This window comes from Nyctereutes procyonoides, unplaced genomic scaffold (assembly GCF_905146905.1).
Source record: "Nyctereutes procyonoides isolate TBG_1078 unplaced genomic scaffold, NYPRO_anot_genome, whole genome shotgun sequence".
NCBI lineage: Eukaryota > Metazoa > Chordata > Mammalia > Carnivora > Canidae > Nyctereutes > Nyctereutes procyonoides.
In genome coordinates this window covers 16,824,370-16,850,730 of record NW_026575144.1, presented here as the reverse complement: position 1 = coordinate 16,850,730, position 26,361 = coordinate 16,824,370, and the positions used below count along the sequence as shown (strand labels likewise).

General features: G+C 36.6%; 1 protein-coding gene across 1 annotated transcript in view; it reads right to left on the bottom strand.

Moving 5' to 3' along the window:
- The window catches only part of RYR2 (ryanodine receptor 2), a 755,069-nt gene that overhangs the window by 161,547 nt on the left and 567,161 nt on the right, over positions 1–26,361 (bottom strand). The window contains exons 42-55 of the mRNA XM_055308992.1: positions 26,064–26,178; positions 24,741–24,873; positions 24,428–24,531; positions 20,477–20,612; positions 19,539–19,725; positions 18,943–19,048; positions 16,808–16,928; positions 11,651–11,820; positions 10,287–10,507; positions 8,917–9,007; positions 6,552–6,692; positions 5,375–5,538; positions 3,117–3,195; positions 689–778 (exon numbers count right to left, since the gene is read on the bottom strand). Coding sequence (XP_055164967.1) covers positions 689–778; positions 3,117–3,195; positions 5,375–5,538; positions 6,552–6,692; positions 8,917–9,007; positions 10,287–10,507; positions 11,651–11,820; positions 16,808–16,928; positions 18,943–19,048; positions 19,539–19,725; positions 20,477–20,612; positions 24,428–24,531; positions 24,741–24,873; positions 26,064–26,178 — 1,858 coding nt within the window. The remainder of the gene's footprint in view (positions 1–688; positions 779–3,116; positions 3,196–5,374; positions 5,539–6,551; positions 6,693–8,916; positions 9,008–10,286; positions 10,508–11,650; positions 11,821–16,807; positions 16,929–18,942; positions 19,049–19,538; positions 19,726–20,476; positions 20,613–24,427; positions 24,532–24,740; positions 24,874–26,063; positions 26,179–26,361) is intronic.

Sequence of the window (26,361 nt, the reverse complement as noted above, 5' to 3'; positions counted from 1 at the left end):
AAATTTCTGAAAAGCAGAGTGTGAGCTGAGATCTAGTTTGATGAATGCTGTTAAGAAGGATCTCAGCTCACTACTGCAAGGAGGTTAACTTTCTTGAGTTTCCTAGTTTCTGATACTTTAGATAGAAAATAAAAAGGAGAAACAGTGCCACATTGTATGATGTGTGTGAAGGTCTTTCTACCCTCTGAATAAACAGACAAGGATAATTCTTCCTAAAAAAATTTTTAGAGGATAAATAAAATAAATAAAAAAGAATAATTCTTCCTCCATGAGCACTAAGCCAAAACAGTGCTTTTCACTTCATTTGTCAAGATACTGATTTCCCCCAGAGTAAAAAACATGAATATTTGTAAATAATGATCAGTGTATATATTACTTCATTATCCCTCATCAAGAAACTCATAAGCATGATAAGAACATTTTCTAAAGTCCTTATATATATATTGGGGAGGAATAAAAATCAATAAGGGATGGAAAAATATTAAGGAGAGAATAACCAATTAATACTGGTAGAAAATGGGAATAGAGAAAAAAAGACAAAAGATAAAAAATGGGACCTTTAAGTAAAGTTTTTTTTTTAAAAAAATCATACACGTATAAAGAAGACATTTTAATAAGAAATTATATAATCAAGAAAACCCCAAAATACATTAAAATTATATAACCAAAGAAAAAAAAGAAACCTCACCTTTTCAGATAATAGTTTATATGGCTTCATTAATGGCTGAACTTTAGATGAGTCTGAATATATTTCTCCATAAATCCATCCATTTGCCAACTTAAAAAAAATCATCAAAATTATTTTACATGGATTGATTGTTGAGAGTGTAGGTACACATGTGTGTAAGTCTATTTGGTACAATCAATCTATAATAAACCAAGACACTATTAAGGTTTGAATTTCACCCAACATAAGTCAATATAATTATTTCCATTCTAACTAATATTATTTTGAGTAATCACCGAGAGCAATTCTTTTTATCCAAAGATTAAACACACCTAGTCTTCCTTAAACAGATCCAAGTCTTGACCATGTCATAATAAGTACTGTCCCCAGGAGCAGTCCACAGGAGGCATGGCCCCATGATACTCATTCTAGCACATCTTCGGACCCTTTATATGAGATGCTTTTTTTATTATTTTTAAATGTTTTTCTAAATGCTCTTTTTTTTTTAAAGATTTTATTTATTTATTCGTGAGAGAGAGAGGGGGGGGGAGAGGGGCAGAGATACAGGCAGAAGGAGAAGCAGGCTCCATGCAGGGAGCCTGACGTCCGACTCTGATCTCCAGGATCAGACCCTGGACTGAAGGCAGCATTAAACTGCTGAGCTACCTGGGCTGCCCATAAATGTTCTTTTCAAACAGGAAAACTGGATTATTCTGCTTTATGTGGAAGTTTCTGTGAATAATGCTCCCTGTTTTGTCCACCCCAGTATTCAATGATCTCTTAACATGTTTGACACACATTATTTTGCCCATGTACATACTCTATACTCATCACCACTTCCCTATCTCCTCTCGTGTTTGCCTATGGAATTTGAGTAACTGGATTGCAATGGCTCAGGACAGCCTTCTCGGACATTTCCTCTCTATCACCACTGGCTTAGTACCTGAGAAACTTTATATAAAACAAACACACCTTGGAAGTAAATTACTGAACAAAGAGCCACATATTTATCAAACCAAAAAGGTTTCTTAAGAGAAAAATTGATTGGCTAAGGCAAGAACTGAAATTGAATAGTAAGTCTAACAGGATGATACGGAACTGCTCTACAATCTTGAACACCTCAGAACCTGTGATGTTTGACTTTCACTTCAGCAACAGCACGTGCTTATCATAGATTCCTGTGCCCTCAGCTCAATTTCTCTGACAAATCTTCACAGCCATCATCTCTCAGTTTAACCAGGCTCAACATAATGTTGAGCCACAAGCTTTCTTTTAGAGAATTTCATGGTATGTAGGACATGTGTTACTTAGCTCATTTCCTTGCATGTTTTTTTTTGACAATACAAACGTGTCATCTTGCCACGTGATTTATTTTTAGTGACCTACAGATCTACTTAGTAAGACATACAACAGAAGAATGGAAGATGTAAACAATCACTAAATTCCAATTAACAATTTTCATGGTTTTACCTAATATAAAATTATATATAAAGTCAAAGTTTCTTTAAAAGATTTCTGACCCAGGGCACCTGGGTGGCTCAGTCAGTTAAGTGTCTGTCTTCAGCTCAGGTCATGATCCCAAGATCCTGGGGTCAAGCCTCACATTGGGCTCCCTGCTCAGCGGAAAGTCTGTCTCTCTCTTTCCCCCATCCCCCTTCCTTTTTTTTTTTATTTTTATTTTTTTTATTTATTTTTATTTTTTTAATAAATTAATTTTTATTGGTGTTCAATTTACCAACGTACACAATAACACCCAGTGCTCATCCCGTCAAGTGTCCCCCTCCGTGCCCGTCACCCATTCCCCCCCACCCCCCCATCCCCCTTCCTGCTCATGCTTGTGTGCTCTCTCTCTGAAATATATACATAAAATCCTTAAAAGAAAAAAATTCTGACCCAGAATCACCTTTTTTTTCCCTACAGTCCCTGATGATTATTACTTTGTATTCTCACAAACAATATGTGTTTAAAAACTATATTTATAATTTAGTAGATTTTTTGTTCCTAAAACTGTGGTTCTTATGAACAAATATTCTTTTTTTTAAGATTTTATTTATTTATTTGAGAGAGAGTGTAAGTGTGCAAGTGGAGGGAGGAGCAGAGGGAGAGAATCCTTAAGCAGACTCCTCTCACTGAGCACAGAGCCAGACTGACAGCTCCATCCCAAGACCCTGAAATTGTGAACTGAGCTGAAAACAAGATTTGAACCCTCAATCGAGCCACCCAGGTACCCCCTTACGACAAATATCCCTATTTCCATGTGTATTACACATGTGTTAATGGCACAGCTAACTAAATACTACATCAGCAAATCGTAATTAAATGTTCTTTCCTAATCTAGACACAGCTTTCACTTTAAAGTAGAAAACCATCATGGTCAGATATATTTAAGCAGTTACCAATCATCAGGTACACTCAGTACAGAATTAGAATGTGATACTCTGACTTTTACCTTGTCCATTGACCATTTGTCATGAGAATGTTCCGCATATTTGTTAATGAAGTATTCCAACTTCTCAGGAATTGTTATACTATGAGAAAAATAAAGAAAAAAAAGTTTGGTTTTTATAGGACTTATAAGAAATCATACCAATAATTTTCTCACAGATTATGATTGCTTAAATCCCACTTGATGCATAACTGCTAAAAAGTTATCTTAATAAGGTATTACTTTACCACAGCATAGGAGCAATATAAAAGTCAAGCCATTAATGTTCTATCTGCTCATATTATATTAATTCATACTTTATATATAATAAGAATTAAAAAATTAAAATATATTCAAAGATGAGGACAATAATAATAATAAAAAAAGGTTAGGCCTGAATTAAGATACAGTTAGACTCAATGAACTTAAAGACATACTTCTCTTCCATAATCGTTCTTTGAAGTAATTCTCCCTTTTTGACTTAAGTCTCATCTGCAACAACTATAAGTGGGTAAAGATGGCTGAAATCTGGTTACATTTTTTAAAATGTACTAAAATTTTAAATTAATGTCATATGACTAGTGATGTGTTAATGATTTTAAATTTCACAATCCACGTATAACATTCTGTTATTAATATGGGCCATAATGAAAAGTAATCTACTCATGCCTTGTGATCTTGATAATATTTATTTTTGATTCCTTTCATATTTCATTAATATCTGATCTCTTGAACGGATTTTGAGTGTATGCAAGTAATGACCAAGTCTAATGGTAAATATGGGACTTGGGAATGGTAAATACATCGATGAGTAGAAAATTAAATACATACATATGATTCCATTCATTCATGCATCTAACTTATTAACACAATTAACATTGAGAAGTGAATTCTAAATAAAACCTAGCATAATGAGATGGTTTACTTTTCTTTTTCAACAATGTTATCAATCAGTGATTGAACTACATGACACAAACATACTTAAAAAACAATATGTAAAAATCACAAAGATGTAGAAGTGATTGATATCACTAGGAAACCTAATCTGGTAAGAATTCCCCAAAGAGGCAAGCCTAGGTAAATGAATATACATGCCCAAAAGTTGTTAATTAATTAGATTTAATTAATAAACACCAAGACCATGATATGTTCTGATGTTATTTGAAAATCCTAGATTATATTGTATGTTAGCAAACCACAAACTTACCCATGTAGGAACTGAGCATGTGATATTTTGATTTACTTACATTGGAAGAGATACAAAGGAGCAATCACATAAGCCAAATACTGGGGGGTAGAGTCTTTTCTCACAGGACTGTCATCAAATACCAAACATGCAAATTTAAGGCATTATCAAACTAATGGCATAGCACTTGGGTTGAAATTTTGATATGTTATGGAAGTTAAACCAGCTGAGGGGCCTCCCACAAGCCTAAAAGTTGAACTCCCAAGCAAATTCAGATGCTGTGCACGGTAGCTACCAAGCAACTACCCTGCTAACTACTGATCTGGCGAAGTCCCCATGGAACCAATAAGGGAATGTAGCATGAAGAGTCAGCTTTCCTCCCAAATGGGAAACCATGGTCCTACTCAAAGAAAGCAACAACAAAAATGCTGAGACTCCCAAACACCTGAAGTTCTGAGACATCCCACTTGTAAAACAATTTCCGCAAGTAAGTACGAGTAAGAAGTTTTATAATGTTAAGTAACATTTTATCTGTGGCTGAGGTTTGTCACACTGCATTCTAACTGCATGCTAAAGTTTCGACAAATATTCTCACTTGATATTCCCTGGCCTCTCGTGTTATGCTTTATGATGCTGAACATCAGTCACTACCCCTAGGCTTTGCTGAGATGTAGTGATGGTGGACTGCCTCCCGGAGGATCACAGGAACAGCTTTGCCCTGCACGCTGGTATCACTCTCAGTCAAAGATGATACACAGACGTTGTTGCAATTATTAATAAACATGTAGGGTAGATTTTCAACTAAAAATATAGCTGATATATTTTCTTGATTCTCATTATTGTAAATATTATCATGTGGTTACGTACAGAGAATCTGGGTTATGTTGAGTATCCTAGAAGATACATCTTATCTACTTCTGATAATTGTATCATCATTAGTACTACTATCATTTCGTCAAGTAAAGGGACCCCTATCAAAAGGATACCAATTCAAAGGGGGCATGGATTAGAGAAAGTTCACTTTAGTACCTTATTCAATTTCAGACTTCACACATCATTTACAATAAAAATCTGCTGCAATAGAAAGAGTCCATACTTTGAGGTATCAACAGGTTGTGGGTTAAAGTTCCCTTCAGAATCCATTGATGACTGTTTTTCCATCATACTGACATAATTTGACTCCATGTAGTCTGGAGGCAAAGCTCCCGCAACTGCACTCAGGCAAGGCAGTGCCAGTTTGAAAAGTTCTTGCTCATATTTCTGGGAAAAGAATGAAGAACCAAACAAATAAACAAAACAAAACAAAACAAATCTGTATTACTATTGAGCAAAAGTTGTCAAAATGATTATTGTGGCTGGCAAGATGTTTAAAGAAAAACTCAGAGTTACCCTAGGCTAACTTAAAACTGCCTTGCAGATTGTTTCTCTAGCAAATGAAACATACAGACTGAAATCCCATCAAATAGGAGACAGGCTGAAGTCAGATTTACTGCAGTTGCCCCTTAAGAAGAAAAAAATCTTTGCTTCTCTAAAAGTTTTTCTCCAATATTTTATGAAATAAACCTGAATATTCTAAATGTATAACAGGTCTTTAGAACATAAACATAATTTCAGTCAATGGATAGCATAATTATAGAATATTGCTATACCATATTACAAAGACTATACTTGAAAAATACATAAAGGAATATTTCACGGAGTAAGAAATTTTAACTGATCTGTATGGTATCACAAAGGTATGAAAATGAAATTCTAAACCGATAAAGAAATTCTGGGAATATGCACAATCAAAATTCTGGGAAGAGGTATTTATATATTAATTGCATAAGTGATTATATTTGTATGTATAGATTTTTTTAAATAAAAAAATTATTTTAAAAATCTCACTTTAAACGTTTAGTTTTAAATTCATGTTGTAAATCCTTCTAAAACTGCCTTCTACATATTATTTTAAGACTCTCAGTTTACCAAAGATAATTCAGTGACAAAAAGCCTCAAGATGTAGCTTCCTTCCACCTGCCATCATGGATGAACTTAATCTATTACATAGCACACTTCTGGATATCCTGCTCCAGGTGTCTAATATTGTCTCTCTGGGAATTCACACGGATTTTGAGTAATATTTTAAGCAGAAGTATTCTCAACATTTGTTAGACATTTGAAAAAGGAAAAAGAACTATTTAAGTCTTAATGAATAAAAATAATATTCCACTAGTGATATTTATGGCTTTTAAATGATTTTATCACACAAAGTCCACAAAATCTTAAATCACCTTTTGAGATAGGGCGTCAAAAATGCCCCAAAACAACTTTCTCGATAAATGAAGCTCTTCTTCTGAGGCAGCTCCAAAGTTCCCCCACCCTCCAGGCAGGCAGTAATATTTCCAGCATCTTTCATAATGATTTGTCAGCAACTATGTGAGAAAACAATTACAAAGGCAATGAGTGAAAGATACCTTTTAGATTTTTCCCATTTCCTCCCATTTGACATCCAAGTGCCATGTAATAAGGTTAGCTGAAACAAATCTGCTCAATCCCCTATGAATTCCTCTGGAGAATATTATTACCTTATATATCATGCCACTTTAAAATTTAACACTGATCACAGCATGAGGAACCAATGCCCAATGTAACACAGAAGTCCATCTTCAACAGCATTCTTTATAAGGCTGTTTGGTTACTGATGTCTCCCTGAGTCCTATGTTAGCTGCTACTCAGTTTTATGAATCATGACCCCTGAATATGCACATCTGCACTTAATGCAAAGATTGACGTCAAGGTGACCTAGAAGCACAGATAAGTATCTCTAGGATACAGCACCTGAAATGTAAATTCTAGGGGAAATCTACATCTGAATATTTTTGCTTCCTTTTTGCCAATCCTTAATTACCACACTTTTTTTGCTCCAGAACTTAAATCTCTAATTAAACTTCCCAAACTACTGCATTTCAGTAATTTCTTTACCTTTCTTTGATCGTTATAGGTTCAATTTATTACCTTGTCGAATGTCTGTGTTGCTTCTTAAATTTTCACCTATGTACATTTTATTTGTTTAGGACTAGACCGAAGTTTAAAGACAAGGATAGAATCTTCCAATCATTCAGTAAGCTCTTTTGTAGTTCATTTTTGATTTATAAACTAATAAGTATTCACAACTACTTGCTGAATTAATAAAATGATTTTTATGAATCAACTATAAATTTTTGGAGTCTCTTGTCCATAACTAAGGAGGAAAATAGAGTGAAAAGAATTGTTGTTATTAAAACAAACTATATCTCTACTAGTGAAATACTTCTAGTTTGGTCTCCTCCTCAATTATGAAACACATAGACACACACACACACACACACACACACTATTTAGAAATCTCAAATGATGAAATATTGAGATCTAATGTGTTTGGATTAACTTGGAAATATCTACAACATAAATGAATTTATTATATAAAGTAATCCTATCTCTTTTTTCAGATACCTTCCAGCTCATTTGTATGAAGAAGATTTTGTATGGCAAGGCCTCTCCTAGAAAAAATGTAAAAATGGGATTTTCGGGAAGGATATCATTTATTTTGCATCGTATATTAATTTATCTAAATTTATTAAACCAAAATGAATTTTCAGGGAGAAAGACTGTATTTGCTAAATATCTAGGGATGCTTAGAGTAACAGCAGCTCAAAAAATTGACAATTTGGGATCCCTGGGTGGCGCAGCGGTTTGGCGCCTGCCTTTGACCCAGGGCGCGATCCTGGAGACCCGGGATCGAATCCCACATAGGGCTCCCGGTGCATGGAGCCTGCTTCTCCCTCTGCCTGTGTCTCTGCCTCTCTCTCTCTCTCTCTGCGTGTGACTATCATAAATAAATAGAATGTAAAAAAAAAATTGACAATTTATATCCCAAAGTTCTTTTTTCCAGTACTGTTACTGGATGACCTTGAGGAACAATGAGGCTTACAAGATGATAGTGCAGAGGGGGTCCCCATAAAACAGTCTATTACATACCTATGACTTCCACTCACAGACCACACTAGTAGATGTATTAGGACACATCAAGTATTCAAATCCTAAGTCTGGATTGAGATATTAGATGACAGAAAAATATTCTCAAGACAATAAGACAGCATGAGATCCAACCATTCATGAATAGAATAATGAAGCTGGGCAGAGAAAATATTAGTGATTCTTCTATACCTGGTGACAAACTGTAACTGCATAGACAGGGAGGTTATCTTTGAACCCTATGATGTAACATTTGGAAATTGTCACGTGATTACCAACTTAGAAAGCATTGTTTTGAAAGCCTGCTCTTTATCCTTTGAGATTACTAACATTTCAGGCCACATCTACTACATGTTTTCCAACCATAAGAATACCTTGGCTCATGTTTTCCCTGTTTCCCATTTTCTCCATTGATTTCCATTTCCATTCACCTACAGAAACTCAAATCTTAGCACTTATATGAGATTTTATATTATTGTGATGTACACATTTCTCAAATTTATAAGCCCATTTTCAGTAAGTGAAAGAAACTTTCCAGCATTGAAAATCAAGTATGGCGTTTCTAAGAGCTGTATATATTCTAAGAGAAGAAAAGTTAGAGGACCTAGTAATCAAATAACTACAGACATTTCTTATACTTACCTTAAGGGGCATCTTTGCATGTTCATTTAATAATGGGACATCAAATACTAATCTTCGGAGTAAGTGCTGCATCATAGAAGGTCTCAATTGGCTGAGGGAACAAAATTCATTTTAATAATGAAGGGAAATGTCTTTAAGGAAATAATTCATTAGACTGAATTATCTACTCTGAGAACCTATACCTACACTTCTCTTCTGATGGTGATAATTAGGTTCCCCCTATCCAAAGGTTAATCCACCACTACACAATTGTATAAAAGATTACCTTTCCAACCCATCTCTATCCCCTAGATCTGAGGACCACTCCTTATTTGTTACAGATGTTCCTCTTTTCCCCTTCACTTCTCAGCCACTCACAATGGCAGACCGCACGGTTCCCTGAGACCCTTGCTCCTGTAAATATAGTATGTGCTTCTTCCTTCACTCCACTGGCTGAGAAGGGTCTCCAGTGACTGAATTAGAAGCAAAAACAATGTTATATCCCTAAACAGGAGGGAGGGATAAAAAGTCTGAGACGGAAACTTTGCCAGAGGAGGAAGGAAAAGAAAATTAACACACAGTGAACATCTATTGTCGGGTCATCTTGAATGCTTCATTCGTTTAATATGTAGACAAATTCTGTGAGATAGTTATTTTGGTTCCATTTTACAGAATTTTAGGATCAAAAGAGTTAGAGACATAACCCTCTAATTTTTCAACTTCTTCAGTCCCATGTGGCTTCTATATCCCACATACATCTCTATGAGTGAAAACATTCCTTCACCAGTGCTCTGCCAGGCCACACACCTTCACTGGCCCTCGCAATTAAAGGGAGCCATTACCCCTACCAGGAACTTGACACTGTCACTTTAGCTGTCAGAACTCCAGTGGGAGAAAGTATGTTCTGGCTTTCCGAGTCAGACATCTGAATACTTCTGCCTGTAGGAAGTGGTTTTCCAGGATGGAGAAATAGCCTTCATGATTGACATTCACAAGTAATGCTCTAATAGTACACTGCATCATTTTTTATATTTAGTAGGTCTCTTTTTTTCATTTCTCTTCTAGAAAAGGAGTTAAAATCATCACACATAGTGTGAAAAAAGGGAGAATCTACTAATCTTACATGAAAGTGGCCAGGGACTCCCCACACAGTTATCCTACCCACCAAAATCCAGAAGAGTACAACTGGTCCATCAGTCTATCCAATGACCAAATACCCTAAAGAAGCCAGAAGGAGCACTCCTGGGCTCCAACCTCCGGTACAAGGGACTATCTAAAATGAATTAATTTTTTGGTACAGAAATTTTTTTCCAAAATTTGTAACAATTTGTCAAGGGCCATGTAGTAAATTCTCTTTCTTAAAGACGAAGCAGCTTTAGTTTCCCACTTACCCACAAATAGAGAGTAAACAAACTTCTATGGAATCCCGCTGAGCTTTGGTAAGAGAGCAGCCCTTAGAAAGTCTGTACACAGTGTGAAGTAATGAGTCAATGAGGGAAGCGTGGTGCTCTGTGCCAGCAAAAAGAGGGGCACATCTTGTTAACAAAGGCAACACAGCTGTGCAAAGGTACCGATTGAGGGCCAGGGCCATGTCTGTAGCACTCAAAGCAGCCTAAAAAGGAATTGTGAGAGTAGAAAGTAATTCGCGTTTGGCAGTAGACAACGCTCAAAGTCGACATGGAATTTCATTCTCTAGAAAATTACAAAATATGAAAAATAAAGATGTACTCCTCAGTTATATCTTTAAGTGTGGGTCATATGATTTTTTACCACTAGAAACAATCAACTTACAATTGCTCACAATCAACTTACAATTGCTCACAGACAGATAAAAATGAAGTGATAGCTATAGTGATACCTCTGTCTCAAGAAGCCCCCGAGGCTCACATTCTGTAATAAGAATTCAATGGTAGGATGGATGTGAGATGATAACGCTAATGATACCCAAGAATGTGAGTTATATATATGTATATTTTAGCTCATGTCCATCAGAATCAATAGCCAAAGGCTGACTGTTTTATTATGTTATCAACTATCTCATTTAGGTTCAGAATTTCATGTGAATACACCCAACAAAGAAAAAAGAAATTTCAGTGTATTTTAATGATTCTCTTCTCCTAACTTTCACAAAAGAGCTATTATCAACTCAAGAACTGATTTCCTCTGGAATCAAAAAGACCCATCTAGACATAAAAAGGCAGTATTATAACTACTGAAATAACATTTAGAGTTTCAGCTTGTTCCACAATGCTTCGAGCAGTAAAATATTTACACCGGTAATGACAGATTCTTGATGTGGGCCACTGCCAGAAGATATTTCAGCCTTATCTGTGCTTTAAAAATAAAGACACTAGGATGATATTATAATTAGTACAACTCAACAAGGTCTATCAAACCTTCTGAACACTGTACATGCTTTCATTGAGAAACATAATTGTTTAGGCCAATTTGGAGGTTAAAAGGAACCACTGTGACCTCCCAAATTAGGGTTATATAAACCAACTGCATTCCATAGTAGCCGATCAGAATCCTTATCTTACTCCTGAGGTTGTAAGTTTTCTCCACTCTTCAGGGAATTCCTTAAGACTTAGTGTATTTTATTTTGTGTACTCAGTACCTGCCTAAAAATAGGTACTCAGTAAAGATCCAGTGACAATAAATAAATGATTAATATATCTATGGAGAATATCATAAGTCAGAGAAGTCAGAGAATGAAGAGCCAAAAGCTGACGATGTCAATTGTTCAAATCATTACCGTATCTAAAGAAGCAGCAGCCCGGAGATCTGGCAGAAAGCCAACCTCAAGAAGATGGAGGAGGAAATCTTGAACCTCAATCCCATAGACCCTGTCAAGGAACAAAACCATGGCTGCCTTGTGATCTGGGCAAAACCCCGCAGACATGTCAGGCTCCACCACATTCCCATCTAAAAGAGAGAAGGTGACATGTTGTTAATGGACAGATGACAAATGGCTTCTCTCTAACCTTCTCAAGGTTTAAGTCAAGTTATCTGTTGAATGGTTTTTGTCCTTCTACTACCCACAAGCAAGTGCTGGGAATTGGCTGAGGAATTATGACAGTGCAATTTTAATTCAAGGTCATTTGAACTGTGATTTGGGCATCCACTTGCTAACCACATGTATGATCAAAGACATGGCATTATGCTAGATAATGAGAAGGAAACAAAAAGGCATCCAAAATCAATACTGTGAAACTAGCAGTAAACCCTATAAAAAGTCAACCTATAAAGTTTTCATTCTTTTCAAAAATGAGAGCCTCTTTTAAACTCTAATGAAACTCACATACTCCCATGTGATGGAGTTCGTGGTTCATTTACATATTTATGGCTTAGACAACTACAAAATGATGAAACAACTCTATGAACCAGTTGGACTTTCAAATGAAATGTTTCATTAATCATAATGGCATTGGGCAGGCCGGGTCGCTCAGCAGTTTAGCGCCGCCTTCAGCCCAGGGCCTGATCCTGGAGACCTGGGATCAAGTCCCACATCCGGCTCCCTGCATGGAGCCTGCTTCTTCCTCTGCCTCTCTCTCTCTCTCTCTCTCTCTCTCTCTCTCGTGAATAAATAAATAAAATCTTTTTAAAAATCATAATGGCATTTAACAACATTTAAAACATATTTGAGCCATATTATTTTTTTCTATTAATAGTCAGTATTTGATGCCTATATGGATGAGTGAATTTTTTACTAGAATTCCATAGATTCACAGGTTGAAAACGACTGATACAAGGGATTATGTACCAATTTAAAATATTGGAGGGCAGATTTTTTCCTCTTTGACTATGTGATAATTATGTCAAATAACATAGTGCTACTGATAACACATGGTAAGAGTCTAAAACACTATCACAGAATCTTTAATATTGATCCAATGTTGAAGAAAGAGGGCCATGGAAAGAGGATATATGACCACAATCATCCTTAAAAAAAAGTCACAACTTTTTTGTTTTCATTCACAATTAAGAAATGAATTTCACATCTGACTTGTGAAAATAAATAAGTAACAATATTTAAGAGAATTATATTAAAGGCTAATACCAAATTGCTTCCATTTGTTATTAAATTATAATAATATCCAGTATATCTACTACTCTTCTTCCTATAATTAAAGAGAATAATAGCTCTTATTTGTGCTGTTTTCAGGCACTATGCTAGGAATATTAAAGAGATGATATTCTATACTTTTCAAAAGCACATTGTGAGGTTGGTTTTCTTAGCTACATTTAACAGATGACAACTGACCATCAAGGAAGTTAAGTAACGCTCTCAGGGTTGTACACCTAGTAACTGGCAAAGTTAGATTTAAACCAAGGAAAATCATATTTTAAACCCAAACAAAGCTGATTTAAGCCTTAATATTAAATCAGTAGGCTCTACTTTTTAATCAAAAATCTACTTAAAATTCCAGTTTAATTCTACTAAAAATCACAGTATTAGGGAATTTAAATTTGAAAGATTCTATTATTTTAATATACAGTTGTGCCAGAAGCACCTGGGTGGTTCAGTCAGTTAAGAGTCTGTCTTTGCTCAGGTCATGATCCCAGGGGGTCCTGGGACTGAGCCCTGTGTCTAGTCCCTGCTCAGCAGGGAGTCTGTTCTCTCTGCCCTGCCCCCTGCAATTTGTGCTCTTGCTCACTCTCTCTCTCTCTTCTCTCAAGTGAATAAATTTTAAAAAATCTTTAAAAAATATATATAGTCATGCCTAAGGAAACGGAAAGCAACCCATTGGTCCTAATATAAAATTTGTGTTTTAAACAGTCATTCAAGCAGATATTTGCTTTAAGGAATGTTACAGTTCCATATACCTGGGACTCAAGACTCATCAATTTGCTACAGCTACTGTTTTATCTGTGCACTATCTCCTCCAACAGACGAGACAAAAAGCCGAGGAACTGCCTCCTGTCAGACTCCTGGTTTTTGGACTGGAAGGAGGAGGGCCAGGTGTACTGGCCTTACCCTGTGGTACCTGCAATATTCATCTGCCTGCAGTTACCACCTCAGACAGTCTGTCCAAACCTGCAGGGGCCAAGTGTGGCAGGAACAGAACATTGACCTACCTTTGAGACTATGTGCTGGCCCCTTGAGTTTTATGAACCCCTCTCACTTTCATTATTATTCTGGGTCACACTATAGTTCTAAAATAAGTATGATAAAAGATTTTGAGAAAGGCCTCAGCTATCACTAAGGGAGAAAGAGGCAAACTTCACATACGAAATATAGCACATACAGTAACAATTATTACTGATAACTGGTAATGTTTAAAGAACCCACTGACGTCACTGGAACATACACTAAATTATTGATTTAAGTTTTAAAGTTAATTTTAATGCACACCACAGCAAAATAAAAACATATAATTTTCTGTCTCCATTTTCCTTAAAAGGAAAGTGGTAAAAGAAAAGTATAGAAATTGAGTAATAACCAATGGACTGGGTTTTTAAAAATTAACCTTCATTGTTATTGTGATAGTTCACATATATACAAATCCTTTAAATCCCAAGGTAGACAAGATAGTGCATATTCATGAAGAAAAACATCACAAACTAATATGATTATAGCACTAGTAAGTGAAAGAGGGAAGAAATCAACTTGAAAAATCTTGAAGGCTGGTAAAGGCAGATAATTGGAATTAGGAGACATACAGAGACTTTGGGGCAATTCTCATTGAGACCTCTGGATTCTCTTATCACCCATGCTCTTTGTTCTTCATTATTACTAATTTTACCTTAAAATGTAGTGCTTCTTAATTTCCTAATCTGTATATCACTGGTATAATTCTTATCTTTTTCTTGACAGTGTCAAATTTGTGGCTCAGAACGTAGGGAAGAGAAAAGACATGTTACTTAAGTAAATCAACGGCACACAAGATGATCTTCTTGTATGCACACTTGAAGAAGAAAATGCTCAAGGGGGGGACGGCAAAAAGCCATGGGACAGTTTTCCAGTTTCAGCTGTCTCTAAAATCATAATGAAGGTCCCACTACTATGGCTGTTGATGTCACCTGGAAGATTTGGGTTTGTGAGCTGAGCACGTATGAAACATTACTTCCTCATGATCAGAGAAAGCGTAAGTCAGCTTCAATTAGACAGTGGTCCCTTCACTCTAGACTTCAGGTAATAACAGCTAATCCTCTCTGGGGCATGACTGATGCAAGACAATGATTATGACATGCATCTTCTACCTAACTGCATTTTCTTCTAAAATTAGAAGTTTATATAAAAATGTTAGAGAAACACTATCCCACAAACTATTGAAAACTGAACAAAACTGAAGCCAGAAAAAGGAACACAAAAGTATAATTTATAATCTAACTATCCTTTGGGTGTCTTAAATCTTTTTTTCTTTTTTTAAAAAGATGTTATTTATTTATTTATTTATTCATGAGAGACCAGAGAGACAGAGACACAGGCAGAGGGAGAAATGGGCTCCTTGCAGGGAGCCTGATGCAAGACTCGATCCCAGGACCCCGCGATCACGACCTGAGCTGAGGGCTCAATCACTGAGCCACCCAGGTGCCCCTTTTTTTCTATGGGAGGCAGAGAGTGAACCACCAACAGGGACTGGGCCTCATACCTACACCATTTTCCATTTCTGCTGCAGCAGGGGATGGTGTGGGTGTAAACCCAGACTTCCTGCCACCCCGACAGTACAGCATCTGCACTTCACTCAGTGCTGCCTGAGCCCTCCCTCCTTTGCCAAGGCAAGGTGAGGATGCTACAGTTGCTGGGCACTCATGTGGAGAACAGGTTATGGCTTTATTTTCCATGCTTTTGAGTAAATAATGAAAACTAATCAGGGTACCTGAGTGGCTCAGTTGGTTAAATGTCCGACTCTTAAAAAAAAAAAAAATGTCCAACTCTTGGTTTCATCTCAGGTCATGATCTCAGGGTTGTGGGATTAAGCCCTGTGTTGGATTCCAGGGTCAGTGTGGAGTCTGTTTGGGATTCTCTCTCTCTGTCTCTCTCTCCCTCTGGCCCTCCTCCCCACTATCTCTCTCTCTCTCAAATAAATAAAATCTTGAAAAACAAATAAATAAAAAAAACTAATCACAAGCAGTCGCTAAACCAAAATAACATATTTATAAAAGGACAATAAATATTTCATCAAAATGATAAAAGTATGCATTTTTAAAATTTTCTCCTTACTGTTGAAAAGAGCATTTCTTTCAACACACCAGGAATATTTTAATCTTGAAGTCAAAAGCTATGATATTTTTTTTAGGAAAAAAAGCATCATAAGGAAATGATAATGAAAACTCTCCAGAAGAGTGATTAATGGAATTGTAGTCTGGGGCACCTGGGTGGCTCAGTGGTTGAGCATCTGCCTTTGGCTCAGGTCATGATCCTGGGGTCTTAGGATCAAGTCCTACATTGGTTTCCCCATAGGGAGCCTGCTTCTCCCTCTGCCTGTGTCTCTGTCTCTCTTTGTGTTTCTTATGAATAAATAAATAAAATCTTAATCGTAGTCAAGAAAGAGAAGAATGAGGATCAGAAACAGTAGGAAAGAAATTAGATAAATCAGGTGAGGTACGTATTTCCTCTTCTCTAGAAACTGTCAGAAACGTCACGTAAATAAGAATTAAAATCTCATTGAAAACAGCTGTTTAAAAACAATAGGCATAAAAATATTCTATAAAAAATAGTATCTTTTTTCATTTACATAAAACTGTTTGTCAACATATGTGTAGAAGAATATGGGAATAGAGGTTTTCTTAATTCATTGAAAAAAATGTACTTTATAGTTGTTTTTCTTTTCTTAAAGAAAACCTAAACCCTGCAACTATGCTGCATGACAGGGTAGGGAGGAAATGCTGAATACTGATAATATTATTTAAAACATGATGTCCTCCAACGCCCCACTGAATCACAAAGAATGGAAGCCGGTCTTACCTTTGGCTATTGTTGGCATCTGAAAAGCAATGCTGATTACTCCCACCAAATCTCCCAGGGGAATTAGGGATCTCAAAATTGACCGGATTCTGATGGCTTCCCCCTTACCAGCATGAATCAACTATGGGAAGGAAAATAAAGGAGCATTAGAAAAACTTTGTGAAATCAATGTTATAATTCTATTTAGAAAATCTGAAGTATGGGAATCCAAATCTAAAATACTTTTTCTGCTAATTATATGTATAAAGTTAGACTTCTCACAGAAATTGTTTCAGGCTTAAAGACAGATAATTACTTGCCCACCGTTTTACTGACATTATGTATTACAAAGAAAAAAACTATCTTTAGACCCAGAATATATAGTAGTATTTGCAACTGACTTAGCTTCTTTCTTGCTTTGGGATGAAAATGTAATTGTATATCCATCTGTATTCCACACAGATTTCTCCCAAGGAAGGGTGTATAATGTGAAAGGAAATGGTGAACAGGAATTCTAATGGATCTTTTGTTGGCCAACCAAGTACCTGTGAAGACTGTGAATTTGACCCGTCAAGGCTCTGGAACAGACTGCAGGCTTCCAGGGCCAGGGCAGGTATCTACTTCCTTCCCCACAAGGGGAGAAACACAAGTATACTTTCTCACACATAGGAGGTACTCAACACTAGTTACAGAAGATGAGTAAATTTCAGAAGTGCCATGATTACTCACTTATTGAATTACTTCGTTTTTTTTTCTCCCACTTTAACAGAATAAAAAACTATTTATTAGCTAATTTCTTGTTCTTTCGATCTTCCACTTTAATGGGAAAAAGGATGAATGCTATGAGCATAAAGTTTTTCTGACTGTAATCACTTCCGGTATATGAATGTTTGATAATTTATTCCCATTTACTAAAATGAAAATCTCATTAGTGGCAAATTAAGCTTTTACCAAAATCAGGCTCTACATTTGCTAACATTCTGACATTTCTCAATGCTGTGATTCCTCTCTGTTCACAATGAAAGGTTATGTCAAGAAAACATGAAGGTATTACCCTACAGCTGTGAGAAAAAGATACTGCCGCACACACACACACACACACACACACAAAAGAACACAACACAAAACACACAAAACCCCCATAGATTCTTTTTTTTTATTTTTTTATGATAGTCACAGAGAGAGAGAGAGAGAGAGAGAGAGAGAGAGAGAGAGGCAGAGACACAGGCAGAGGGAGAAGCAGGCTCCATGCACCGGGAGCCCAACGTGGGATTCGATCCCAGGTCTCCAGGATCGCGCCCTGGGCCAAAGGCAGGCGCCAAACTGCTGTGCCACCCAGGGATCCCACCCCCATAGATTCTAAGGGCAGGGAGAAAGACGTGGTCTGTAAGCAACGGTCCTGCTGGCTTCTTACGCAGATGGGTTTAGAAGCAGGTTCATCTTCTGCCCCAGCACCACTCACTGTGTTTCAATCTCTGTATTGTCTCCCATTATCAGGTCGTGAAGCTAATATTATAAGCCCTAACTTGCATTTTTAAAGGGAACATAATAGAATGAAGCAGAATAATGTAGGATAAAATAAAGTAACAAATATCAGAATGGATTACAGAGTAAAAGTAAGTGCTGTTCATGAAGCTTTTAATTTCTTCTTGTTCAAAACATTGTAGAAAACACCAACCCAGAGAGTCTGAAGAGCTGCTTCCTGCCCCATAATGGCCCCTACCCCCACTGTCCCCTCAACCAGTGGCAGGCACATGGCAGCTCCCTCACAGGGAAGAAATACCATACACCAAGACAATGACTCTTAGTAGGAAAGCTAGCTCTCTACGTACACTAAATGAGGAGGGGAAATTTATAGGAAAAATGTGTTCTTTGCTTCTTAAAGTGTGGGGAGGTTATATGAGTTTCAGAGACACACGAGTAACTGGCTATTCTATTAATGAATTGTACTGAAATCTCATTACTAATTTTTATAGCCAAGGTATTTCCAACTAAATAAACACTTGTTCAGGAATTAGACTGCAGCTATTATTTTTAATGGAGCAGGGTGATGATTGGTTTTGGATGCCGTTATCATCTTTGCCAACTGTGGATTTTTTCTCATAGATGGATCAGCCAGGATTGCCGCTCTTGGGCCACATAAGGAAGGTACTTACATGCATTTCAGGAGCACAACGTCCCAAAAGGTCAATCAAAGCCGAGTAAAAGGTCATGATGGCATTCCCCATGTGGATAGTGTCATCTTCCTCCTCTTCTGTATCACTTCCGTAGATTTTTCCAGGAAACAAAAAGCAAAGAAAACAGGATAATAAAGTGACATTTCAGATGTATTGCATACTTCTTTATGCATACTTTATGTGCTAAAGGTCTTACTTTCTTACTACTATCTTGAAAACTCATTCTAGCTAGCTTCCCACTAAACCTTACTACAATTTCAGAGGCTCACCTGCCATCATCTGTAATAACACACTTTGCCATAGCATCCTGGAAAAATTCACAAAATACATTTCATCCTACAACCTAAACTCTCTGCTAAATTCACACCATCTTCCTTGGTTTCCTCTTTTTTCATTCAACCTATTCTTGCAGCAAATCCCATTCATTCTTCCAAGTCTGATGCATTTGACTTTCAAGGGCAGAAATCATGAGTACCAGAAAATTATACTGCAACTGATGGAATACAAATCATGTTTTGTAAAATTTCAAGTCAAGGAATATAATTTACTCCTAAGAATGTGGATATTTGACCTACAGTGTTTTACTGGATCCGCTAGTTGGTGAGGGGCCATCTCGAGAAGGATCTTCAGCTATTTTTATGGCTTCCTCCATGGCTGCAAGAAGACCATTCCCACCTTCCCCTCTCAAAGCAGGACCAAAACACTCGGGCCTCCGGATGAGCAACCTCACCACAACATTAGCATTCTCTTCCACACTCTCCCCTAAAATCAAATGAGGAACAGAAATAAACAAACACTGGTGATGTGGATGTTCTGAGCAAATAAATGTTATACTAATTCATTTATATTTAAAGGAAAATAACTAAAACCAAAGAACATAGTTACTAATAAAGCTAAAATTCAATTCAAAGCACTAGCTTTATGTACACAAACACAGTAAGCTCCTTCTTTTGTACTTAAAATTTTCAAAGTAATGAAAAGCATTATAAAGGTATAAAATATTCACTTTTGTTAATTTGTTATAGGAAATGAAGCCATAAGCCTATCTATTATTAGAACCCAATTATAAAGTCTTTAAGAACTTGTAACTGCCTAAAAATTTTAATTTAATAAAGACAAAGCATCACTATCAAAACAAATATTAGAAATTAAATTATCACTGTTAAAAAAGTACTGATTATAAAATATTCCATTTCATGGGCTACCTGAGTGACTCAGACAGTTAAGCATTGACTTGGTTTTGGCTCAGGTCATTATCTCAGGTTTGTGAAATTGAGCCCCATGTCAGCTCCTACTTCAGTGTGGAATCTGCTTGGGATTCTCTCTCCCCCTCCATCTGCCCCTCCCCATGCTTGCTCTCTCTCAAATAAATGAATCTTTAAAAATTATAAATTCTATTTCCTTACTAATATTTACTTCCTTCATGAAAATGCTGGAATATATCATTTTTTAGGTATCTATCTTTATACAGTTTTAATCATGACCAAAAAAGATCCCAAGCAACCAGTCCTACCATTACAGAAGACAGCAAATCTGAGAAAGTCAAGATATCGCTCTCCTTCAACTGGATTCCATCCAATGTCTGGATAACCCTTAGACACCAGCATCTGGCAGCTCTGCAGTCCACACCCAGCCAAATATCGAACTACCTACAAACAAGATGGTAAGCAAAAGTTATCTGGTGGGTGAGAAGTCAGTAGATGCTAACACTACATGATAAAGGATACATACACTCAAAGGATGGTTTAAAATACATGTGGTTTTGCAAGTTCTTTTTAATCTCATAACACTCCATATGAATTCCCTGTATTAAAACCTTAGAGTTAAGAAATATTTACAAATCATAACAAAGTGCTATCATAATAAAAATATTCATGAATCAACTCTATGAAAGAAAAATATTCCTAAGTTTTATATCATTTAATTTTAAGTTTTTATCTATAAATGTCATGATACTTGGGTTGATCTCAGGGTCATGAGACTGAGCCCCACCATGGGGGTAGACCTTATATACAAACAAAAACAAAACACACAATATAAACATCATGATATTTCATAAACTTCAAAAATGTCTAAAGACTTCTTAATCCATTTGAGATATTGAAAGACCCACCTGAGAAATAGTGATATTTTAGAAAAGTGAATTTACTTTCAAAATAATATTATCAATTTAATGGGGAGGAGTGTGTATTTGACAAAAAACCTACAGAAACAGAGAAAACTAAGCTTAAATTCAAATACCTTTGGGTTCAAGTCTTTCCTGCATTACTTACTAGATCATTTTGAGCAGGATTACAAATTGGGGATAGTATTAACTACCTTTCAGTATCACTGAATGCAACACGTTAAATTTTCTGCTTATCTTTGCCTTTTAAATTATTGTTTTTATATGAATGCTGATCCTTTACAATATTTCAAAACTGATCCACTTTTCAAAGAAATTCCTAAACTATTATCAATGGTAGTAGATTGTCAGTCAAGCACTTTATCAATCAAGTTACACACAGCTCAAGCTAAACTGCTTGAAAAAGAAATAAGTAATATAGCTAAAAATATTTTGTACCAATTTTATCTAAGTATAACTTATGTACAATAATCTCATCTATTTAAAGTATAAATTCAGAGTGCCTGGTGATGCAGCCGGTTGAGCATTTGATGCTTGATTTCGACTGAGGTCATGATCCTAGGGTTGTGAGATTGAGCCCCACAAAGAGCTCTGTGCTAAGTGTGGAGCCTGCTTAAGATTTTCTCTTTCTCCATTTCCCTCTGCCCCCCAACCCCACTTGTGCATGCACATGTGCACTTTCTCTCTCTAAAAAACAAACAAAAAAAGTATAAATTCAGTGAGCTTTGAGAGATTTATACTTTTGTAAAACACAGCATAATCAAGATGCAGAACATTTCCATCACTCTTCAGGCCCCATCCATCCCTCCCTACATGTGAAAACCTTAACAATCTGCTTTGTATCACTAAAAATTCACTTGTGTGTTCTAGAACCTTTATACATACAATCATCCAGTATGCATCCTTCCATGCCTGGCTTCTTTCACTCAGAATAATGATTCTGAGATTCATTTAAATTGTAGCCCAGGGGATCCCTGGGTGGCTCAGCGGTTTGGCACCTGCCTTTGGCCCAGGGTGTGATCCTGGAGTCCTGGGATCAAGTCCTGCATCAGGCTCCTAGCATGGAGCCTGTTTCTCCCTCTGTCTCTCTCTCTGTCTCTCTCTCTCTCTCATGAATAAATAAATAAAATCTAAAAAAAATAATAATAAAAAATAAATTGTAGCCCATGTCAATCTTCTTTCCTTCTTACTGCATAATAACAGCATTCCACAGCACATGGAAATAGCCTACATTTCCTTATTCATTCATCAGTTGGTAGATGTTTGAATTGTCTTCAGTTTTTGGCTAAGATGAATTAATGGTATTAACTACATTCACATACACGTCTGTGTGGACACACACTCCAGTTTCGATTGAGTACCTACAAGCAGGAAAGCTAGGCATATGTTTATGAGAGGTCTATATTTTGTTTGTTAAGAACTTACTTGTTAAGAATTTGTTAAGTCAGGGGTACTTCCATGGCTCAAGCATCCAACTCTTGATCTCAGCTCAGGTTGTGATCTCAGGGTTGTGAGATCAAGCCCTGCATCAAGCTCCACACTGAGCATGGAATCTGCTTAAGAGTCTCTCTCTTCTCCCCTCTACCACTCCCCCACCTCCATCTCCCTCTTCTCTCTCCCCCCGCCATAAAAAGAATTTAAGTTAATTTTTTAAGAAACTGCCAACCTGCTTTTGCAAACTGACTCCACCATTTTTCATCTCATCAGTAAAAGATGAGGGTTTTAGTTGCTCCATGTCCACCAAAATGTTTGGCATCATCAACTTTCTAAATATTACCCGTGTTTCAGTGTGTAGATAAAAAGATTTTAAAATATATATGAGATAAAATGGTCCTGAGGTTAGTCAGAGATGTAAAGCTTTGTGATCTGTGACCAGGAAGTCAGAAGGATTTAGGGAAGAGTTCACTTTTTCATGCCTTCAACAGTTGTGCATTGATTATCTGTCCAAAGCCAATGCTGTTCTCAAAGAGTGGGACAAAGTAGTGAACAATGGAAAAAAAAAAAAACATGCCCTGGACACCCTGGCCATATGTGATGGTAGGGAGTTGATTTTTAAAAATAATCAAATATATAGCTTTTAGTAAAACATACTTGCTTTAAAATATAAACATAATTCATACTATAAATATTTAAACCATACTTACAGAAATGTAAGCAATATGAAAATGTGTGTTTCGGGCAGTCCAGGTGGCTCAGTGGTTTAGCACCACCTTCAGCCCAGGGCCTGATCCTAGAGACCCGGAATCGAGTCCTGTGTCAGGCTCCCAGCATGGAGCGTGCTTCTCCCTCTGCCTGTGTCTCTGCCTCTCTCTCTCTCTCTCTTTCTGTCTCTCATTAATAAACAAATAAAATCCTTTAAAAAAGAAAATGTGTGTTTCTGTCTATAATATACAAATGTATCTTTTCTACTGTTGAAAATGAAGCAGCAAAGAAGACAAGAAAAGAGAGAAAAGGCTTCAATTTTACGGGACACGGACAGTAAAAGCTCACAAAAAGATGACTTGGATCAATGACTAGAAGGATGTCAGGAAAAGAGCCATGAAGACATCTGGCAGAAGAATATTACAGATGGAAAGAACAGCAAGCACAAAGTCCCCAAGGCAGGAGCACACCTGGCAAGTTCCCGGAATAGCAAGTGCGGACCAGCGTGGCTGGAACAAATAGACAAGAGCAGGAGAATTACGGAAAATGAGACGGATATGTGAAATCAGATGGGGTAAAAGCTACTGCAATGCCTTTCACTTTTACTGGAAGGGAAATGGGAAATCTCTGGAAGAACAGTGAACACAAGATTAATATGATTCTTTTAAGATGTTCATTCTGGCTGCTCAGAGGGGAGCCAGGGAAGGATCTGGAAGATGACTTAGAATGCCATCATAACAACATCATAGGGGAAATGTTCTATGTTTCAGCAAACATGTGTCTGTTCCTCAAGTGCTCAGTTAGAGGGCAGGGTCTTGATATGTCAGTGAGGCCTTGCACTGGAATTGATGTCTGCATGACACCAAATGTGCTTTGAGATGTTAAAACCACCTTTGAATAAACTGAAACTGTATGACTAAAGCAAAAGTGACAACAAATATCATGAAAGGACAAAAACCCCCAAGAATACAGATAGAAAATTGATTCCCTTTCCAGAGAAAAATGTATGTGATCTCAGATTTCTTGCTCTTTGTAATTTACAATTATACGTTCTATGTAATATATGTAACATGTTAATAATATACTATATATCATAATTACGTCAATAAAATTATAAATGTTATAGTTATACTTCAATAATCTTGAGAAACAACTATATACAAGCATAACTCACACAAGCACAAGGATATTGCTTACCTTTTCCAGATCTGGCTCACGCAGAGCTAAGGCCAGCTCATTATTATCCATCACCGAGGCAGCTGCTACGTCCAGCGGTGTCGAACCTCTCATAGCTGGTGAGGCTGTTAATTCAAAGGACAATGAGACACAACCTGGATTGTGTTACAACTGTAAATTCCATATAAAAACATATACTTTCCCTTAAAACTTTCCTTTCTAAATACAACACAAACTGCAGGAATATAAAATTAGTTTGCATTAAAGTTTAATATTTAAATGTAGTATGTTCTTTTTATCTTAAAGATTAAATAAAAGCCATACATTTACTTACCAAGACCAACACTGCTGTTCTCCAATAAATAGCTGAGATGATCGAACATAGCTTTTTGATTCTGCCTACTTATACGACAGAAGTAACAGAGGAAACGGCAACAGTTGGCCACCATCTTAGGAAAAGTGATTTCCTACATAAAGAGCAAACGGTCTTCAGAAAACTGAGTTCAGAAGCTGAGGTCCAATCACATTGTCCATCCATGTGGGCCCATGTCTGTCAAGTTTCAGATACTAAAGACCTTCAAATATCTAGATTTCAACTCACCTAGTCCTTGAGCCACTGAAAATCAAGTTGGCACTAATTTAGAAATCTCACTACCATCAACGGGGATCTAGAACTAATCTACAGCCTTAAATCTATAAGCTGCTTAAACCTGATTTAGAAATAAGGTACACTCATTTGTGATTTCCAACTAACACTATTAGCTTTGCTTCCCTGGGAGAGTATTTAGTCTAATTGATTCAGTTCTGTAAAACTGGAATAAAATGGATAAAAATACTTGCTTTAGGTAAGAGAGGCAAAGTTCAATGAGATCTTTTGTGAACAATACCCAGTTTACTACTTGGAACCACGTTAGGGTGTTCCTATCATAAGTGTTGTTATTTTTAAGATTCCAGGATTCGCACCTTCCCTGATTTGTACATGACTTAATGCTATGATAAGCATATCCTGACCAGAAGGCCTGCATGCCAGATGCCATCAAATACACCTCCTTTGAGCACCTAATCTTGTTTTACTATGCCCCAGATGATCCTTCAAGTCCCTCTTTAACAGAGTATTTTGTACATATCTTTACACATCTGTCCAACTGGTAGACTGAACATGAGAAATATGCTCTTCAATATTTTGAAAAATAATCTTAAAATTTCAAAAAATAGTGAAATATCTTTTGCAAATCATAGATCACAAAATTATATGGATTCATATGAAATTGTTATATTACTCTATTCACTTCATTTTGAAGAACTTTAACTTTGAAGCACTTAAAAAATTCACTTTATAGTCTTAAATACTCCAGATCATCATCTTCAAATTTTGGCCTGGATCAGGAATTTAGTGGAACCAACCGAACTACCATCTCAATAGAGGGCAATGTCTGGGTCTGAAGAACATTATTTAGGTTTTGGACTTTCCAATTCTCAGTCTATACAGTTAGCTTTGTTTGGTTTTGTTTTGTTTTTGCAAAAGGTACTCTTTCATAAACAGTCCTCCTAAGAAGACTAAGGAGGATTAAGAAATCCTCATTAAAAATGAGCAGTACATGTACTCCTCCAGGAGTCCTATTCTTTGACATTTTAATAATAGAAGGTTTTCCTTTACCTTGGACTCTCCACCGCCAAGGACATTCACCATGACCTCCATCACTGTCTCATGCATCCCAAGTGCCCTCATGAGATTAGGGTGCTGGTAAAACACTTTATTATTCATGATATCCCTAGAAAGGACAATATAGGTATGGGGGGGGCGGGGAGAAGCACAGAGGTCGGAGAAAAATTTGAATGAATATTTATCTGAGATCCTGATAAATCTTTTGGAAATAATTACTGGCATGAACAGAAAAGTTAAGTCCAACCATAATTAAAATTAATAGTAGCAAAAGCTAATAAGCACAATTAAT